At 33.6% G+C, this 19,901-nt stretch overlaps 2 protein-coding genes across 2 annotated transcripts; one reads left to right on the top strand and one right to left on the bottom strand.

The window, feature by feature from the left end:
- Positions 1 to 2,244: 2,244 nt before the first annotated feature.
- LOC133682316 (sugar transporter ERD6-like 7) lies at positions 2,245 to 8,907 on the top strand. The gene is made up of 18 exons (XM_062105599.1): positions 2,245 to 2,583; positions 2,696 to 2,758; positions 5,918 to 6,007; positions 6,131 to 6,190; positions 6,277 to 6,342; positions 6,425 to 6,490; positions 6,682 to 6,757; positions 6,852 to 6,916; positions 6,990 to 7,082; positions 7,180 to 7,260; positions 7,353 to 7,437; positions 7,529 to 7,572; positions 7,665 to 7,727; positions 7,812 to 7,871; positions 7,977 to 8,030; positions 8,162 to 8,221; positions 8,312 to 8,426; positions 8,529 to 8,907. Exons 1-18 carry the CDS (start codon positions 2,407 to 2,409, stop codon positions 8,639 to 8,641), a joined length of 1,431 nt encoding a protein of 476 aa, XP_061961583.1. The 5' UTR covers positions 2,245 to 2,406; the 3' UTR covers positions 8,642 to 8,907.
- A 4,063-nt stretch (positions 8,908 to 12,970) lies between these two features.
- Positions 12,971 to 15,431, bottom strand: LOC133682054 (probable indole-3-acetic acid-amido synthetase GH3.6). Its single transcript, XM_062105294.1, has 3 exons — positions 15,059 to 15,431; positions 14,775 to 14,882; positions 12,971 to 14,641 (listed from the first exon to the last, which is right to left on the bottom strand). Exons 1-3 carry the CDS (start codon positions 15,346 to 15,348, stop codon positions 13,300 to 13,302), a joined length of 1,740 nt encoding a protein of 579 aa, XP_061961278.1. The 5' UTR covers positions 15,349 to 15,431; the 3' UTR covers positions 12,971 to 13,299.
- Between the last annotated feature and the right edge of the window lie 4,470 nt (positions 15,432 to 19,901).

The following is a 19,901-nucleotide window of genomic DNA, read 5'->3' as shown; positions in this document are numbered from 1 at the left end:
GAAAACCTGGATGAGAAAGTTTTTGATGATGATATTTCATTGCATATTCTATCGGCCATGAAAAATATCGATGGAATCCTTAATATATGCCAATGAAATATCTCGTTAGTATTTTTCAATTTTCTAGCAGTGAGTGTTGTTTGCATATTGAGATGAGGCCACAGCAACTCCTAACAGGGCATGATGTTATATGTGGGCTGAGAATCTTTCAACCGCTAGTAGAAGCCTCAAAGCTAAAAAATACAAGCCAAACTTGAGATAGAAAGCTGGGAACCCAGTTTTCAAGACATAACCTATTCCTTGTATTGACAGAGTGATTGGGCCTGACCTGGTTGACAAGCTGATGGGATAATGAACTTGGCCACTGCTTAAAGTTACTGAACTTAACCATTATTCTAATGAGTTGACAAGATAACTTCCATGCTTACCTACAAAAACAAGTCCTTTATTTTAATAAAGAATCCATAAAAAGTATGTTGAGCATGGAAATAATAGAGGAGATGAGCAGTGTACTAGGTGAGCTAGACAGTATGCTTTGTATTTAAAGTCGGACTTACTTCTGTGTTATGTCATTGCTTATATTTATTTACTTGGTGATTCAAGATATTTATATACTTTGGTCACTTGAGCTTACCTTGTGGAGAGTGGAGAAATGATTGAGAGAAATTACAGGTACCTCATGGTAAGTTAAGAGAAAAAATAAGTTGTTAATCGTTTTAGTATTGATAGAGAGGGTAGTGCTGGTCGTTGGTTGGGTGCTCTATATGTCATTGATAAAGAGGTGGGTGTTTTTTAGGCTGACTTATGGGCGTTGTTAATCATTTTACTATTGATAGAGAGAGGTTAGGGATCGTTATTGGTTGGGTGCTCTATATGTCATTGAAAGAAAGATTGATGTTTGGTTGGTGTTTTTTAGATGACTTGCGAGCATTGTTAATTGTTTTACTATTGATAGTGAGGTTATTGCTCGTATATTAGAGAGATTGGAGTTTGGGAGGTTGATATATCTTAGGCGACTTGTGGGCCAGAAACATCCATTGGCGAGGAAAGACAATGCCATATTGATAAGTTATGTGTAAGTGGAGGTCAGTACTGCAACATCGTACTGAATTGATTGGAAGCCATAATTTGTCCTTGAGGTTCCACTAGGAATTTATGTAAGAGATAGTGTCACGTGTGTTCTCATAAGAGTAGTTCCAGTGTATCTCCTGCATGCATCCTCTTTTTTCTATCTTTTCCTTTCTTCCTCTCTCCTGTCTCGAAGAGCAAGCCCCATTTTTATTCTCTCCCCCGCCATCCTGTCCCCTTGTTCTGTTCTGTTCTGTCCAGTCTATTTGAACTGACCTCAACATGCTTTTTTCTTTAAGATTTTGTTGCACGTAGTATCACATTCCAAGTAGGCGAGTGTTGGAAAAAATTAGAGAAAAAAAGCAAGGAAGGAATTATTGTGTAACGCATTTCATTCATATCATATATTATTCTCAGAAGGGAGGAAGTTCATAGACTTGGACTTAGATTATGGGACAATTATATTTTATCATGGTTAATGTACCTTTCTTATTTCTTATTAATGGCAAAAACTTCAATATCTTTTTATTTTATTCTATTGAACAACCACGTTGTTGTCATTGTTTTATGTTGTCTTCTATCTTTTTGGTTGTTGAGTTGCCACTTGTGTGACGTGGAATAACCCTGTCTTTATTTAGTTATTATTATTATTATTATTCTCTTAACCACGTGGGTATTATTTTAGGGGTTACATGCACATCAACTTCCAAAATATCAAAACGGGCTCTTATTTATTTATTATAGGCACAGGTTTTTTTTTCTCTCTCCAAAAGCAGATACTGTCAATACAATGGTCAGGTATAGAAAAATGTTTTATGGCTCGACTGTTCCATGCTTGAAAGAGGCAGATTTTATAAGCAAAGAGCGAATTAGAGCTTAGAATTGATAGTCTTTTATAATCTGCTCAAAACTTTCTGAAAGAACATACCTAGCACGTTGATGTTTTGCTCTTTCAGCGATTGACTCAGCGTTGATACACCTAATCCCTTCTTGTTTCTTATGAAACCAGCAACGTTTTTGCACAGCATAAAAGGGCAGATCCCACTAGAAAATGTGCATCACACGTTGCTAACATAAGAGGAAGCCGTGAGCCATGCTCTGTTATTATGATTGTTGAGGTTTGACAGCTAGCTCCAGGACCAGAGTGTTTTGGTCTCCTTTCGAAACCAAATATCATCTTGTTGCTCAATAAATATATCTCATTCGGGCCCTTTTCAATCTGTCTTCTTCGACCACAAAAACATTTTGTCAGACTTCTCTTTGGCCTGTTCGTCCATATATATATATAGAGAGATAGATAGATAGTAGAAAAGAAAAGGCCTGGTCATCAGAGAAAAGATGGAGAATGATCACGATGGTGCGCTCGAAGATGCAAGAGAACCACTCATGCCCAATAATTCATCTTGCGAAGAAGGATCTGGCTCTCAGTGTAGCAGCAACAATACTGGTACTGCTTGGATGGTTTACCTCAGCACATTTGTTGCAGTTGCTGGTTCTTTTGAAGTTGGATCCTGTGTAAGTGCCTCCTCGTCATTTCCTTTTCAACTCTAAAAACACGTACTATAAATTAGTAGTTCAAAACCTTGCATTGCGACTGCTGACAACAGATGTTTGCTTTTGAATCCAGTCTGGCTATTCATCACCAACTCAGAATGCTATAAGGAAAGATCTGTCTTTGTCTATAGCAGAGGTAAGTTAACGATTCAAGCAAGGCCTTAGCTTCACTCTTTTCTTTTCTTCTTGAAAAATCCAAGAGATTTTATTGATTGGAAAATGTTAAGCTAACCTTCACACGAGAATGATGCCGAAAGTAAATGACCAAAAACAGATTAAAACTAAGGATCCCAAGAGCAAACCAGAAAATTGTAGACAGCGTAGAATAGGACAAAAAGCATATTCCAGCACCATGGAACAGCTAGATCAGCATAGGAGGAGCAGAAGCTTATTTAGGCAAACAATTAGGGGCATTAGCAAGCAGAAGTCGAACTCAAACATAGAAACTCCTAACCAAATGAAAGCCACATCGAAGAGGCAGCACTAGAAAATGATAACCTATTAACCTTAGTAAAGCATTGGCAAATTAAAGTAGTTAAACAATCGTGCAAGAAAATCCAAATTAACAAAAAATGAATCCATGAGAAGAAACGAAAGAAGCAGCATAAGGTGGGAAGTGAGGATAGGAGCATAGAAAATCTTGAGAGTAGCCAAAGCAAGTCTGACTTGCTTTTCGCCGTGGCTGCTGTTCAGAAAACGTTGCTTACAATTAATGTTCATTTTCCAAAAAATAATTAGCCCAATTTGTCCTCCTTCACTGTCTCCTCCTCCACTGTGGCTTCCATCGTCTGTCCTCCTCCACTGTGCTTCCATTGTCTGTCCTCCTCCACAGCTTCGACCTCCACTATGCTTCCCTCGTCTCATGGATTTGTCCTCCTTCACGCAGCTTCCCTCTCTCAACCTCACACAGAACCATCTCCTTCCTACTGCATTTTCCTCTCTGCAATCTTCCCCTGCTCTCTCCACTCTGCTTCTCTCTGTCATGCCAAGCTCAACTGAGCAAGGTAAGAAAAAAACCAGCAATGTCAGCAGTGGAAACTTCAATCTGGACCAGCCAGAGAATAGAGCATACAAGAAAGCTAAAGGCACAAGCTCCTTTAACTCAAGTAAGAAAAAAAGGAACGACGCCCAGACATGTTTGATGATACTCCCAGACACCACCGAGGAGCTTGAATTGGACCCAAAAATAAAGCCAGAGGAGGAGCCCGAGTTGTATTCAGAGCAAGAGCCAGAGTCTTCTTTCCCTGGTGGGGATATGTTTGATGAGCTTTCTGAAGGTGAATCTTCAAATATTGAAAATTTTGATGAGGGTGGTGAAAAACATTAGCTACTTTTAATGTGAAAAAACGATTTTTTTTAGTGGTTTTTGTTTATCCTATATATGTTTTGTTAAATATCCTTTTTTGTAATTTTATATACAACATCAACTGTAACTATAATTTTAACCAAATATATTATGTCATGATTTTTATTCAAATAAAATCAAACTATAATTTTAATCAAACACACATTATATATATATATATATCAACCACAGAAAAAATGTTTTTTTTAAATCATTTTTTATCAATCATAACTACAATAATTACCACAAAAATAAACATTCTCAAAATACCTATTTGTTTGCGTGGTTGCTTCTGCAAACATTATGTTTGGTTATGTTAAAAATACAGTTTAATTTTGATGGGATCCATTATAATTCATGTTTTGCACGTGATTTTGGTGAAGTAGCTCCTGGCTGCTTTTTGAATTTCAATGTTTACATGTACAGTGCAATTCACTTGCACTATACACGCAAACAGTGCAAGTGAATTGCACTGTTTTGCACTGTTCATGTGAACAGTGCAATTCACTTGCACTGCTCGCGTATTTTTTTTTGGTGTGTATATTTTTTGTAAAAAAAAAACTAGTTTAGAGTAAATTAAATTTACTCGTATTATAATGTAAACAATATTTTTTTTTTGAAAAATTAGTGCAGAATATCAAATCAATTTTATTCCTGATAATATTTTATCTAATTTTATTACACGCTCAAAAAATTATGAAAACTGTAGTTCTTGTCGGATGAATTTTGTACGTAATAAAATTGTAGATGGTTTAATGGAATAATAAAAAATATTTTATATAAAGTATTATTTATTTCATGAAGTAATATCAATAGTTAAATCTACAACATTTAAATTAAAAACCATCAATATTAATATATATTTTTAAAATTATTTTATAACCTCAATTTCAAAAGCATTCTTAACCAAACACATTAAATTACTTTTTCTGCAACTTCAATTTTAACCACAGTTTTAACCAAACACTTATTTTTTCAAACCAACCTCAACTAAAAGTACTTTTTATAAAACAAATTTTTTTCAAACCACAACCACAATAGCTACCGCAATACCAAACACACTTGTGTTTTTAATTATGGAACCATTAAAAAATTAAGTTTAAAAAACAATATTTGAGAATGAGTTTTTATATGTTTTTGTAACTGAGTTATAAACTTTGTTTTTGTATTTTAAAAGCGTTTTTGAAAAAAATTAATTTTTTTACTTTAAAATAATATTTTTTTATGTTTTTAGATATTTTGATATGCTGATATAAAAAATAATTTTTAAAAAATAATTTTAATGCATTTTCAAGTAAAAAACACTTTGAAAAGCAATCGCAATCACACAACTACCAAACATCTTATACATGTTTTTTACTGTACATAAATCTCAATCATAATTTTTACCATATCTAAATTCAACTAATTATATCTAACCACATTTTTTTTAAATTATTTTTAAAAAAATTATAACCAGCTACTTAAAAAAACAAACGAGTCTAAGAGGCTGCAAAACTCAGGGAAAAGATGAAGAAGCCAGACCTCCAACAAAAATTTACACGCACCCTGGAATCAGCAATTTTCTATTCCAAAAAACAGATAACGAATATTTTCCTTTTTGAAGACTCGAATTAACACGCCTCACAAAACCAAGCAAGGATAATGACATCGATAAATGCTCAAAATCAGACCCCACAAAATTGATACTTGGACACATTTGTCAACACAGACAATTCTTTCTTTTCAGAGGGAATTTTCTGTTGATCCAATAATCAATTATTCATCTCTGGAATGCTAAATCATGAGAGGAACTCACTGGATTATGTTGCTGATAGTTTCCTCTCCATAGTTTCCGTTAACAAAATCAGATCGTGTGTACGACGCAACTTTAAACGTCGGAAATCAACTCTCAGGGTTTTAGCTTCTAAACTGATTTGTTGATTTCTGAGCATGCAATTATGCATGCAGTATTCCTTGTTTGGTTCCATATTGACAGTTGGTGCAATGATCGGTGCAATCACAAGCGGACCAATTGCTGATTATATTGGTCGTAAAGGGGTAAGAAAACAGATGATATTATGAATCCCTAATCTTTCAAGATAAACTAGCGAAGGATTCTGTTCTTACATGTTTTTTCCAGAGAACATCCACCTAACAATACTGTGTTCATGTGGGATATAGGCGATGAGATTTTCTTGCACCTCCTGTGCTGCAGGATGGCTTGCCATTTACTTTGCTAAGGTTTGTGTCATCTTAATAAGCATAAAAAAATGATCTTTCCAAATAAATGACAATAAATCTTATCCTGTCTTGGTTCAATATGAAAGGGCGCTCTGGCATTGGACATTGGGAGATTGGCAACTGGATATGGAATGGGAGCGTTGTCCTTCGTGGTACATTTTATTTCCCGTCTAGCATTTGATTAATATAAAACATGTTACTGATGAGCATCATGTCATTATTGATCATGACCAGGTACCTGTTTTTGTAGCTGAAATTGCACCCAAAAACCTTAGAGGAACGTTAACAACTGTGACTCAGGTAAAGATTGCACACAGCGAAATCACGTACACTATTTTCATAGTTAAATTTGTATTCCCATGTTGTGACCGTCTAACTTGATGGATTCTTTCTGAATAAAAGAATATCAAATAGACAATGCAGATCATCCATAACGACAAATTACACATAAGGATTACTATTCACAACTCGTTACATTATCATATCTTCAGCTTATGGTTGCTACTGGAGTGTCTGTTGCATTCATAATAGGGACAGTACTGAGATGGAGGGTTTTGGCTTTGACTGGTATGTTTACTCTGTCCATTTGCATATTCAATCATCAAAAGAAAAATAATGCAACGGATAGTAAGTCAGGGAGCTTACCTTTGAAGTCTTGCAGGACTTATCCCTTGTGTAATTCTGCTTGTTGGCCTATTTCTCATTCCAGAGTCTCCCAGATGGCTGGTAAAAAACAGCAATATTTATATATAAATGACAAAGAATAACATATGCATGACACACTATCTGATGAATCCAGGCAAAGAGGGGGCGTGAAAAAGAGTTTGAAACCACATTACAGAAACTTCGTGGCAGGGCTGCTGATATATCTTACGAGGCAATTGAAATCAAGGTTCCCAGTTTGTAGTCTGCATTAGGATTTCATTGTAAATGTCTCAAAATTTACAATAAAAAATAAAATAGCGAGTACTATGTCAATTGTCTGACAGGATTATATAGAAACTCTGGAACGCCTCCCAAAAGCCAAACTGCTAGACCTATTCCAAAGAAGAAACCTGCGCTCAGTCCTTGTAAATATTTCATTACTTTCTACTGATCTCAGTGAAAAATAAGTATTCGCTCCACCACAACCTTTTATTTTAACTTCTTAATTATTTTCCAGATAGGAGTTGGATTGATGGTTTTGCAACAATTTGGAGGAATCAATGCGGTTTGCTTTTATGCCAGCTCTATCTTTGAAGTAGCAGGTAAAGAAGATCGAATAACTCAAAGTTTGAACTGGCATGCTGCTCAAAAATTCATGATTGATGTTCTAATTTTCTGAGACTGATATTTCAGGATTTTCTCCGTCTGTTGGAACCATAATCTATGCCATCCTTCAGGTTTCTAACTTCCCAGAATGCTAGTCAAATTAAAAAGAAAGTTTAATTGTCTCAACTCGCTTGGAATTGATTGAAACAATTCCATTTTGCAGGTTGTGGTTGTTGCCCTAAACACAACCATTATAGATAAAGTTGGAAGAAAGCCTCTTTTACTGGTAAAGTTTTGTTCACGTCTCAGTTAGAGCTTCCTCAGACTAGCCACCCCTTCACATATTGAAAGCTGTACTTTCTTTGCGTAGGTTTCTGCATCAGGACTGGTCATCGCCTGCCTAATAACAGGGCTTTCATTCTATCTGAAGGTTATAGTCAAACTCTCATTCTCATATATACCTTACAGGTTATAATTCATGATGCTGTCTTTTCCAGATATATAAATATTTAGAGATACCTTGTGTGTAAAACAGGTTCATGAATTAGCACTCAAGTCAGCTCCCATGCTCGCTGTAACTGGCATAATGGTAAGGCTACAAGTTTTCTCAAACGATATCACTGTTAGCTTGGATTGATCTTCCTAAAGAGTAAAAACAATTAACGACAAAAAGCCCCATATATTCCCATGTTAAATCTGACAATCACTTTTCGATTTTAGCTATATATAGGAACATTTTCGGCAGGAATGGGTCCAATTCCTTGGGTTATAATGTCAGAGGTAATCTAAAACTCCATTCAAGGCTGATAACTCCGTCTCCATATATATCGGATATATCCCCCCAACATAAACATTATCTTTTTGTTGCAGATATTCCCTTTGACTATCAAAGGAGTTGCTGGAAGCCTAGCAACACTAGTGAACTGGTTCTGTGCATGGGCAGTTTCCTTCACCTTCAACTTCCTTATGTCCTGGAGCTCCTATGGTAAATAAATCTAAAACTTCATTTTATCAGAAGCAATTTAACATTAAATTGTAAAGCAAGATGTGCAAGCCGAAATCTGATTTATCCAAGTCTTGTTTTCAGGTACATTTATCCTTTATGCTGCGATCAATGCGATGACCATAGCGTTTGTGGCATTGCTGGTGCCAGAAACAAAAGGAAGAACCCTGGAACAAATTCAAGCAGCCATACGTTGATGCTTGGAGCTGGAAACAAAGCACACGCTATCTCTAATGATATAACAACCGTTAAGTCATTGAAATAAATAAAGAACATCAACAATAAATCAAGTAGCTACGGCCTGCTTGCGGAAACTAAAAAATAATAACAGTTATTTGTTTTCGAAGTTTGATGTGTATTAATTTTGGTTTGAAAAGCTTGTGTTCCATTCAAATGAACGGAGAAGTTTCCTGCTGCCCATTGCAGATGGAATTCCTACAGCACAATACATGGTAATCTCTCAAACCACCACATTTTTTTTCGAACTTGAGAGAAAGACATTGATGCTAGTTGAGCTCGCAGCCCATCCCTGCATATTTATTCCTTGTTTTATCACTAGCTCATTACCTTTGCTCCCAATTATGGTTGTCTAAAAGGAAACTTAATTTTTTAGTGTACAAGGATGATTATATTCCTAAAATAATAGTTCAAACAATTAATATTTACCAACACGTAAAACAAAAGCGTAAAGCATCAACACATAATTCACTGTTGATTGAACAAGGAAAAAGTTATTTTACCGATTTCAAACAAAATCATTTAACTTGATATTATATTATGAGAAAAAGGGTCTTTTTAATATGATTCATATTAAAAAGGTTACTTCCTTAACATTTTAGATGGATATTTAACATTTTAGATGCATAGTAAAATGATACAAATACACTTAAAAAAATAAATAAAATTGTAATAAGTGAGCTTTTTTTATTTTTTAAGGTTTTTTTAGTTATAATCAATTTGAATGAAAGATAATTTAATCTTTTAACAAATATAAATATAATTAGAAAAAAATAAAAGTAGATGGACACGCGCTAATGAGTGAGAGCCCCTTGTGCTTTTTTGACGGCGTGTGCAACATCTTTTAATGGTCAAATGCTTCATTCTGCGATGACATTGAAAGTATCACGTCGTCCTCTTTCAAAAGGTAAAGCACGTGTGCATGATAAACCTACTATTGGGTTCTGATGGATTTTTTCTTCTCGTCCTCTTTCTTTTCTCTTTATTTGCCTCGGATTTCACACCGGCCCTTTAAAAAATAAAATGTTTCCTTTTAATTTTATATTAGATTTAATTCTTATTATTTTGATTAATATTTTAAAAAATGGATGATCAAGAATTTTATAAATTACCCCAATCCTGAATTTTCTTTTTCTTTAAAATATTTTTTTAATAAATTTTTTCTACTTTTTATATATATAAAAAAATTATTCTTGAAGCATCCTAAATAGAAATTCTAATTAATTTTTTTTACAATTAATTTTTTTATATATATTTTTTTAACTATATCCTAAACAGAAATCCTAATTAATTTCTTTAAATTTTTATTTTATTTTTTATGGGCTTTTAGATCTGACGGTCATGCTAGATCAAAGAACCTTGAGTCTGGTGACGATGCTAGATCTAATTGGCAATTAAATTGTTTAAAATTATTTATAAATGAATAAATTTAAATATTTACCAGATTAACCTTTTATTTTATCAAATAATAATTGATTTATTTAATTTTTGAAACACATAATATAATTTATAATTGCTCTTAATTAAAAATTATGGACAAAATTGAATTATATGCCACATGATTATACATTACTAATAAATAAATTAGTTTTTGATTCGTAGAAAAAATTGAAGCAGACACTACTATCATGCTCTAAACAACAACTAAGAAAAACTTTGATACTATCAATTTTTGTTTAAAATAGTAAAAACAACATAAAATAGTAGCAAAAAATAATCGATAAAAAAATTAACAAAGAGTTCAATTTATTGATGAGTTTTGAGGTAGAATAATTATTTTTAAATTTTAATGTTTATATTTTTTGTTGATTTTTAAATCTTTTTAGAGTTTTGATAATCGAAAAATGACAATACTATATAGTTTAGTTGTCAAATTGCTTATTTATATTATTTTGAGTTTTACATGGTGCATAAATTAAAAATAAGAGTAATTTGTATTTTATGCTGCATTTTATAAAATATTCAATTTTTATGAATTAATAGTTTTCTTTTTAAAATTTTTACTAATATTGGTAATTTTATTAATCAGATGGGTTGAATTTACTTTTATATATATATATGCTAGACCCTGTCCCAACTCATGTTAGACCCAAGCAAACAACAAATAAAGAGAGGATAATAATGCAATTTAGTTATCAGGAGAGAAAAAAGAAAGAAAAAGCTCAAACAATCAATCACCAACGACAATCCAATAATGATATGTCTACATGCGCCGCTTTATGTGGAAGCGAGCACGATTGTGCATCTAGTGATATGATGAATGAACATATTTGACCATCAAAAAACATCTCACATGCCTCCTTAATGACACTGAAATACCCCTAAAGGCAAAGCTTCTTTTTTGTCTTTTCTGAGACTAAAATTGTTATTTGCTTATACTTGAAAATTGAGGAATCCTTGGGGAAGAAAGCCAAAGAAACATTTATCCGCTCGCAAAAAGATGAGAAATTAAAAGTGAAACTACTATTACAATCCACAACAATCCACAGTAAAATGTCTCTTGGTTTATAGTGATTTCCTCACACCATTTTGCTTTTGTTATAATTTGACATAACGGTACAATCATGATTTGAGATTTTTTTTAAAATATTTTTTTGTGTTTTTGGATTGTTTTGATGTATTAATATCAAGAATAATAGAGAGCTATGGAACTTCAGTTTTCCCTTCTTCCTTGTTCATCTGTTCAGTTACCTGCCAGAACAACTCTGATTTTTTTACTAGATTCCTTAAGAATAAAAATCGTTCCCCCAATGACCATCAAAATGAGAAAAGATTTGCTTACCTACAGGTAACCATTCTATCTCCTTCATCATTAAAAGAAAGTGCCCAGGCAGTGGAAGAGAGACTGCTGAGTGGAAAACATGCCTCGATCAATTTGATTTGATCCCTCATTTTGCAGAGGGAGCTATTGATAAACCAACAAATAGCATGAACTAGAGCAACACAAAATTGAAGTCTATGCAAAAGCTAACTATATCAGCTAAGCCTACATAATGATTAAATATACGAAGAGCCCATCTGTGAGAGTAGCACAAAAGCAAAAGGTGGGGGGAGGAAGGAAGGAAGGGGGGGAGAGGGAGAAGGGGAGAGAGAGTACTTGCTAGATTCACGTAAGGTTTGAACACAATGGCAATCACCAGTACCATCCTCAGCCCAAACCTGTATTTCTAAGAAAACATTAATGTTGTTTTCATACTTTTTAACTTATTTCGAAAGCAGAAATGGAATTTTTAAAGAAGCTTTATTTCAGTGGAAATAAGAGCAGAGATGAGCAATTTTACCTTGTCATAGCTAAACAAAACATCCATAGCTGGATGCCATTTAACCATTTTAAGTGTCCTTGGAAAAACCGAAACACACTCGGATTCATTCCCAGGCATTACTTCCCAAATCCAAACAGTTTTATCCCAACTACACGTCTGAAGGAGCGAACCAGATGCATTCCAAGGCACGCTTTTCACTTCATTTTCATGACCCTGAGAAGTGAAAGATCAGTCCCGGCTCCCGGGCATGAGAAGATTTTATCAAACTCAAAAAAGGCAGCAAAAGCCAACATTTTTTATCAATTGAAATACCTCTAAAGCAGCAACACATTCGAAATCACCACCATTAATTTCCCAAATGGAAGTTGTGTCATCGAAGCTGGGGGTTGCCAACAATTTCCCAGAAGGAGACCAGGCACACACGACCGAACAGTTCTAGTGTGTTTCTTCCAGAACTGCCTGCACTGCAGACATCCCATAATTAATCATAAAAATCTTCCAACGGGAAAACCAACTAAATTAAACAATTTCCTAGATATCCAGGAACCCGGCCCAACAGTTCTAGTATGTGTTTCAATTGGCATTAGCGCCAAACTGGCCACTCGTTTATATGACTTGCAGCCGAAGGGAGTGGCATGAGTTCCTCGATATTAAATAAATAAAAAAAAGATAAACAAGGGGAAAAGGGAAAAAAGAAAACCTTGCAATGCCGAAGGCGATTGGAAGGAGTCTGCTCCAGATATGATCAGTCATATCACCGCTACTCAAGCGAAGACTGGAGGAATATTAGAAGTTCCGGTGGCTGGATTCCAAACTAAGCTCCAAACCCTACCGGTGTGGCCTTCAAGTGTTTGAATCTCCTTCAGCTCCATATCGCCACTGTACACATCCATGCTCAAATGTTCCATTTTTTTTTTTGAAAGAGTAGTCAAATAATTCACGACGGCGTCATTCAATTCTATTATTCTTATTTTTACTATTTTAATTAAATATTTAGAGCTGGTTTGATCCTTGCATGCCCAAGTATAAATCATATTTCTTTGTTTATTGCAGTTTTCAATCCTTGGTTTTTTTTTTATTACAAGAGGGCATAAGGCCCAGACCCAAAAACCAACAAGAAAGCCTAAAATTACTTGTCCCAGCCTAAACCCTATCCCAAAATTAGCGAGGCCATCTGCACAGCAGATGGCCTCTCTCTATTTTGGATTTTCACTTTATTGTTTCTGTTTTACGCCACATTGGCGTTGTAGCCTCGAAACTTATTAAGTACACCCAAATTGAAAACATATTTCCATCACAAACAAAAGCCTGAAGCACAAGAGGTTTTGAGACTTCCTGACTTGTTATTTGGTTTCTTATCCATGAAATGAATCCAAGCTTATAGTCAGAACAGCAGATTCTTCCATAAAACCAACAATTTCACGATTCCTAATGATTTTTGGTGGTTTATATTGACCAGCTGGTGCCCCATTCTTGATGGCCATTTGTAATATCCCATCAAAGCTACCAGACCTTACAACAGATACCAGCAAAGGGCCTATCTCTCCCCTATCCTTTTGCACCTTGTAAATTTCTCCCAAACCATTCTCAAGAGAGGAACAGCACCTCTGCAGAGCTTCAACTGATCCCTGCAACTTCTCCTCCTGTAGAAAATCACATCCCTCTCTAAATTCTATGAAAACCTTCAACCGCTTTGGACTCAACTCAAAATCTGAGAAACTTGCGAACTCCACAACTTCTGCTGCCATTGAATGCTGAAAACTCTCCATAGCAGACATCAAGTCTTTCTCAGTTATTATCTCATACCCAGTTTTAGGAGCTCTCATCACGAACTCTACTAGCGGAGACGAATTATGAAAACCAACAACTCTCACAATGTCACCCAAACGGTATCGATACAATCCTCTGTAAGTGGTCACAGCCACCTCATACATCTTCCCTACCTTGACACCTGAAAAATCCACAGTTTCTTCACCGACAACACTGCTCTCATTCAAATCAAAGGGGAGAAATTCAAAATAGGCTGTGGTTGGAAGCATAACAAATCGGGTTGACTCTGGAGGTTGCTGGATATCCAAGTTAATACCCAGGCAACATTCTGATGCAAAATAATCTCCACCTAAAATCATTACATCTCCCGCGTAGTACTTGAGTTTGGAATAATACTGCTTCATGCTTCCAGTTGTAACAGACTTAACATAGCGAACATTAGGCCATAATTTAGACAGAATCCCACCCCAATTGCTTTCCGCACAAATTTCTCGAATTCTCCTCGACAAATCCACTTGAGGTCCACCAAGAAATTCAACAACAGATTCCTTCATTGCCGCGTCAGCAATTTCCAAACTAGGAAACCCACTTTCGAGATCATCACAGAGTTTCTCCCACTTGGATTCCAGCAGTGAAAATGCTCTAATCAAGCCTGCCGCATACGCAGCACGAATCCCATCAATTATATCAAAGCTCCTAAGTGCACAGAGCAGATGGCAATACATTTGTTGCTTAATATTTGAACCAAAAACAACCTCACGAGGACTAATACAAGAAAGAGTTTGAGACCAATTGCTTCTACTCTTATTCCCTTGCAAAGGGTATGTAGAGGCAGCCATAACCTTGAATCCACCTCTTGTAGTTGTAGCATCATCCGCGTATAGAAACCAAAGGATTTTATTTACTTCAGGTCGTGGTGGAACTAACCTAAATCAATGTATCAATAATTATAACAAAAATAAAGCTTTGATTATGCATACCAATATAAAAAACAATTTAAGAATAAGAAACTAACCAAAAAAGGCAAAAACATTAATAAAATTAAAAGTAAACAACTTACTTTCGAAAAATCGCAGCGCTAGCTTGATTAGCATTATATGAGGCAGCTTTTGATAGAGCTGAATCAAAGTAAGGGATCAATTTGGGCTTCATTGTACTAGTGCCAGAGCTACAAAATTAAAATATAAATTATAATCTGATACAAGATAGGCTTCATTGTACTGGTACCAGAGCAACAAAATCAAAACATAAATTATAATCTGATACAAGATAGGTTTTTTCTTCTCCTCCTCGATTTTTTTTTTTTTTTTGCTATTGGGCTTGAAGAAGAAATCAAAGCAGTACCTGTAGAAGAAACAAAGGAGAGGATCAGCGGAGAGGAGGGGCTGGTGGGGATCAATGTCTCCATTGGCCAATTGATTGATGAGATGAAAATAGTCATCGTAGGAAGACAAAGGGACCTGGTTTCGAAAAGTAGCGGCATCGACGGGGGCATGACAGGCAGAGAGGTAAGGCTGAAGATAGCCAACGCTAGCTTGGTGTTGGAGGATGGAGTGGAGGGTCTGAAGCTGGTGATGTGCAGCGTTCTTGGTCAAGTCCTCAAGGTTCCGATCAAGTTCATCGTATGCCATCATCTCTTACAGCACACCAGACCAAACAACTGTTAAATGGGCAGAGAGACCGGGAGAATTTGTGAAACCAGGTTTGACTGCGTTCCGCAGGTTGACCGTTGCATTATACAAACATCAATGCTAATTTTACATTATATTTTGGATAAAGTGTGCAGTTAAAACCTAAAATATAATTAAATGCTAAAATATCACAGGATAAAAAAAATTCAGTAAAATAACATGGTTTTAAAATATTAAGATTCAGAAATATGACATTTTAATAATATTATGATTCAAAAACTTGACATTCTTAATAAAACCATTTTAAAAAATAACTAGATATTTAATAAAATAATTAAATTATAGCCAAAACAATCAAACCATTTTAATGTACATATTCTATCATTAAATCTAACTGTTTATCTAACTTCTTTCACAATACTCAATTTAAAAGGGGTGTTGATATGAAAAACCTATTTCTTAGAGTTAAATAACATTGTTGTATAATCTTTTGATCCATCCCTGTTATCAATTCAAGCATAATTGTTATGGGTGTCTTGATTTTTATTTTTTTTATTTTTTTACAGTAAAAAACTTTGTTACCCTTAAAAACAAATAATCATTTAACTATGGTTTAGGGTCATTTTAGCATAGTTTTAAAACCTGGTCCGGCCCGGCGGGTCGATCCGGGACCTGGTCGACCCGGGCCTGAAACCGGGCCGGGTTAAGGAAAAAAACAACCTGAGATTTGGCCCGGCAAAACTTGATCGACCCGAAGGGTCGACCCGGAACCTGGAAGACTCGGGTAAACCCAGTTGAGACCTGGCTGTTTTTTTTATAATATATATCAGTAAAACGACATCGTTTTTTTGTTGAACGCCATTCTCTCTCTCTCTGATTGAATTCCATCCTCTCTCTCTGTCTCCGACCCAAAATCTCCATGGATCTCGATCCTTGCTAGTTGCTTAAACTCTCTCTCCCAAAAGCTCACAAAAAGAAACCACATGGCGATGACATTTGTTCAAAATCTGGCCAACGGAAGAAAATACCCTTTCATCTTCACTCTTGCTATCTTTCTCTTTTCCGCCACTATCTTCTACTTATACTCAAACAATTTTCAATCTCATAGGAGAAGTAGAATAAGCTGGAATCTAAACAAAGGGTTGCAGTTTTACTTTTGAGATAAATGAATAAAAGAAAGGATTTATTGAATGGAAGATGAGTGGAGTAACAATGGCTTTTTCAGCAGCCACCAAGTTGCTTTTTTATGATCTTGTTTTGTTTTGTCTCGATGGAGAAAGGGGGAAGGGAGGTTTTATGTCTGGTATTGGAAAAGAGAAGATGGTTATTATGGTTCATTAATGGCATGTGATGTTTTATTGATTTAATCAACTTGATTATCACAGGTGGAGTAACGGTGGCCCTTTCAGTAGCCATTATTTTTTTTTGGGTTGACCCGGGTTAACCCATCTAACCCGTGACCCGATCATCATACCGGGTCGACCATCGGGTCGGGTTTAAAAACTATGCATTTTACGCATTTCATATTTTTTGCTACAATATATTTACTTTATTACCATTGGATTTAAATTTTCAAAAGCTTGACTTGAGGGGCTAATTTGTAATTTCAAAGTGTTTTTTTTGTAATAATGCTTGGGTTTTAAGGGTAGAGTATTATTTAAAAAAATGCAAAACGTTGCTAACTCATGTGTTCCAGGCATCACCTACCTTCAGGCGGCTTGTGTAGCTAACTCTGGTGGTAAAAAATGTTATTCCACCATATCATTTGATATGTCTCGGCCTCCTTTTTCTTCTTATGTGGTGCATACAGTCGTCAAACATTTGATGCGTCGTCAACATCCTTTTTTTTTACCTTCTAGAAATTAATGTTTGGCCCTCTGCATTTTCATATTAGCTCTTTAAGTTATTTTTCTTTTGATTTTGTCCCTCGTTTCGTGATTTCTATTTGTTTTATTTCAATTCATTTCTCAAATTTTGTTTTGTTTTCAATTGTATTCTCTTTCAATTCTTTTGGTTTATCAGATTTTGTCCTTATTTTTTTGATTTTTTTTTATTGAAGATAGTTTCTGAATTTGTTTTCTTTTTCAATTTCATGTCTACCTTGTCTAAATCAGCGTGAAGCAAGTTAAGAGAGCGTAAGGACACCAACACTGTTTTAAATTATCGGCAACACTGTTTTAAATTATCGGTAACAACAAATTATATGATATATTTTTAAGCGAAAGACACTTTAAAATGCAACAACTACTACAATCTGAAACTCGCTGTTAGTTTAGGAATATATTTTCTTTTTTATGATTTTATTTTTTTCTATTTAGTTTAGGAAATCAAATATTGAGATTGATGATTTTATTTTTTATTGTTTTTTAGGATTTTTATTACTTTTTCTTTATTTTTGGGTTTCCTAATTTATTTGGGATGGTTTTTAGATTTGTTTAAAGAGTTGTAAATCTCTCAAATAAGAAAATCATAATAAAGTTTTATCTTCAATAATAAAAATACAAATTAGAATTATTGTGTCCCACCATACTCTGGCTATTAAGTTGTTTTCTCTTGTTATTATTATATTGCTTGTGCTTTCATACATGGCAAATTTTTTAAAAATATATTAATATGATAATTTTTTAAATTGATTAAGATTAACTCAAGTTAACTCTCTAACTCGTGATCTAGGTCATGTGCATAATTAAGTTTAATAACTTTATTTTTTTAAATTTATTTTTTATTTTTAATTATACAACAATAAAAATAGACATTCACAAAAAAAAAATGATGAATTTTTTAATCAAAATTATCTTTTTTGATTCATGATTTTTTTTTGGTTTTCACAAAAAAAAAATGATTTTTTTATTTGCAGCATGGTTCATTGAATAATCAAAAAAGGCAGTAAGTAAAAAAAAACTTTGATGATTTGAACTAAAAAGAAAAAAAAAACATATATCTATGGTAAAAAAAAATATAATTTTCTTTATATGGTATTTTTTTTCTCTATCTTTACAAAAAACAAAACATGTTTTTTTACTAGGAACATTGTTTTTAAAGGAAAAAAATGATTACGATCTTCAAAGCAAGTTTTAATTAAAAATTTAAAAGTAATAGATCAATCATTTTTATGCACGTATATGAAAAACAAATGAGAATAATAAATTTGAGAAAATTATATAAAAAATCTATAATAAAAAATAAAATAAAATAAAAAGATATTTTATTTTTATTCAATAATAATGAGAAAATTATCTCTAAAAGTTTGTACTTGAGGCTAATTTATAATTATTCATAAAAGAAACGATAAATTATTTTAAAAATGCTCTAATCTTTTTTAAAAACAATGACATTGTAATTTATTATCAACATATTTTTTTAATAAATAGTAGTGAAAATCAAAATATTATTTTTTAAAATATTTAATAATTTGAAATAAGAAAAAAAACGTATCTCTTAAATATAAAGTATATTTCCTTATTAATGCATATATTTATTGTTCAACAAAAGCATGTTTTTTAATTGAAACCATTGTTTCTTAAATAAAAAAACTTATCATGATTTCTTAAATAAAAAAAACTTATCATGATTTCAAAAGCAAGTTTTAATAAAAAATTATTAAAATAATTCCTCAACATTATGTATGTGATTAAAGGAAAAGAATTAATTAATTTGATAAAACCATATCAAAATTGAATAATAATTTAAATAGCATGCTAAGTATCTTTTTAGAGCATATTTCAATAAAAATCAAAATAAAAAATAAAAAAATAGAAAAATACCAGGTGTTTAGGCCTAAAAAATTAGGCCTGAGCACATAGCACAATATGGAAAAGCTTGGCGCATACGGGCCTGTAAGGCTAAACATGCTCATATACTCTCCCTTATTTTTATTTTTATTTTTATTTTGTTTAATGGTTCACAACATTTCATCAACATTTTTATTTTTTGAAAAATAAATTAGATGATATGTCATTTGTAGTGGTAGAAAACAATCTATTGGTTCAATTTTCAGCATCGAAGAGGTGGCTGAAAAGTCAAGCTAAGGTTTTTTTAATCTAAAAAAATATTTTTCATCCTATTTCACCTAAAAACACCAAATAAACACACTAAAAAGCTCAATAAACCAATTTCTAACCCCCAAACACCCTTAAATAAGTCGAAAAACATGAAAAAAAAAAGTAAAAAAAAGGTTCTTCCTTAACCTCGATTTACCTTTTTCAATGAGATAAAACCTCAAAAACATCTTAATGACACTTCACTCGTCAAGAGGAGCACATCAACACCAAAAATGATTTTTTTGTCACTAAAATATAGCCAATCGAGCAAAAAAAAAGTTCTTCCTTAGCATCAATTTATCTTTTTCAGTGAGTTGAAAGCTAAAAAATATCTTAATAACACTTTACTCGTCAAGAGGAGCGCATTAACACTAAAATTGGTTTTTTTGTTACTAAAATATGGTCATCCGAGCACTTTCTCTCCCCTTTTTATTTTTCAATGACTTCCTCTTTCCTTTCAAATTTTAGGGATTAAAACTCAAAACAAGTGAAATTTAGCTTCAAAATACAAAGACT

Source organism: Populus nigra, chromosome 2 (genome assembly GCF_951802175.1).
Source record: "Populus nigra chromosome 2, ddPopNigr1.1, whole genome shotgun sequence".
In the NCBI taxonomy this organism is placed as follows: Eukaryota; Viridiplantae; Streptophyta; class Magnoliopsida; order Malpighiales; family Salicaceae; genus Populus; species Populus nigra.
Note: the sequence above shows the minus strand (reverse complement) of the source record. Positions and strands in the feature narration are given on the sequence as shown.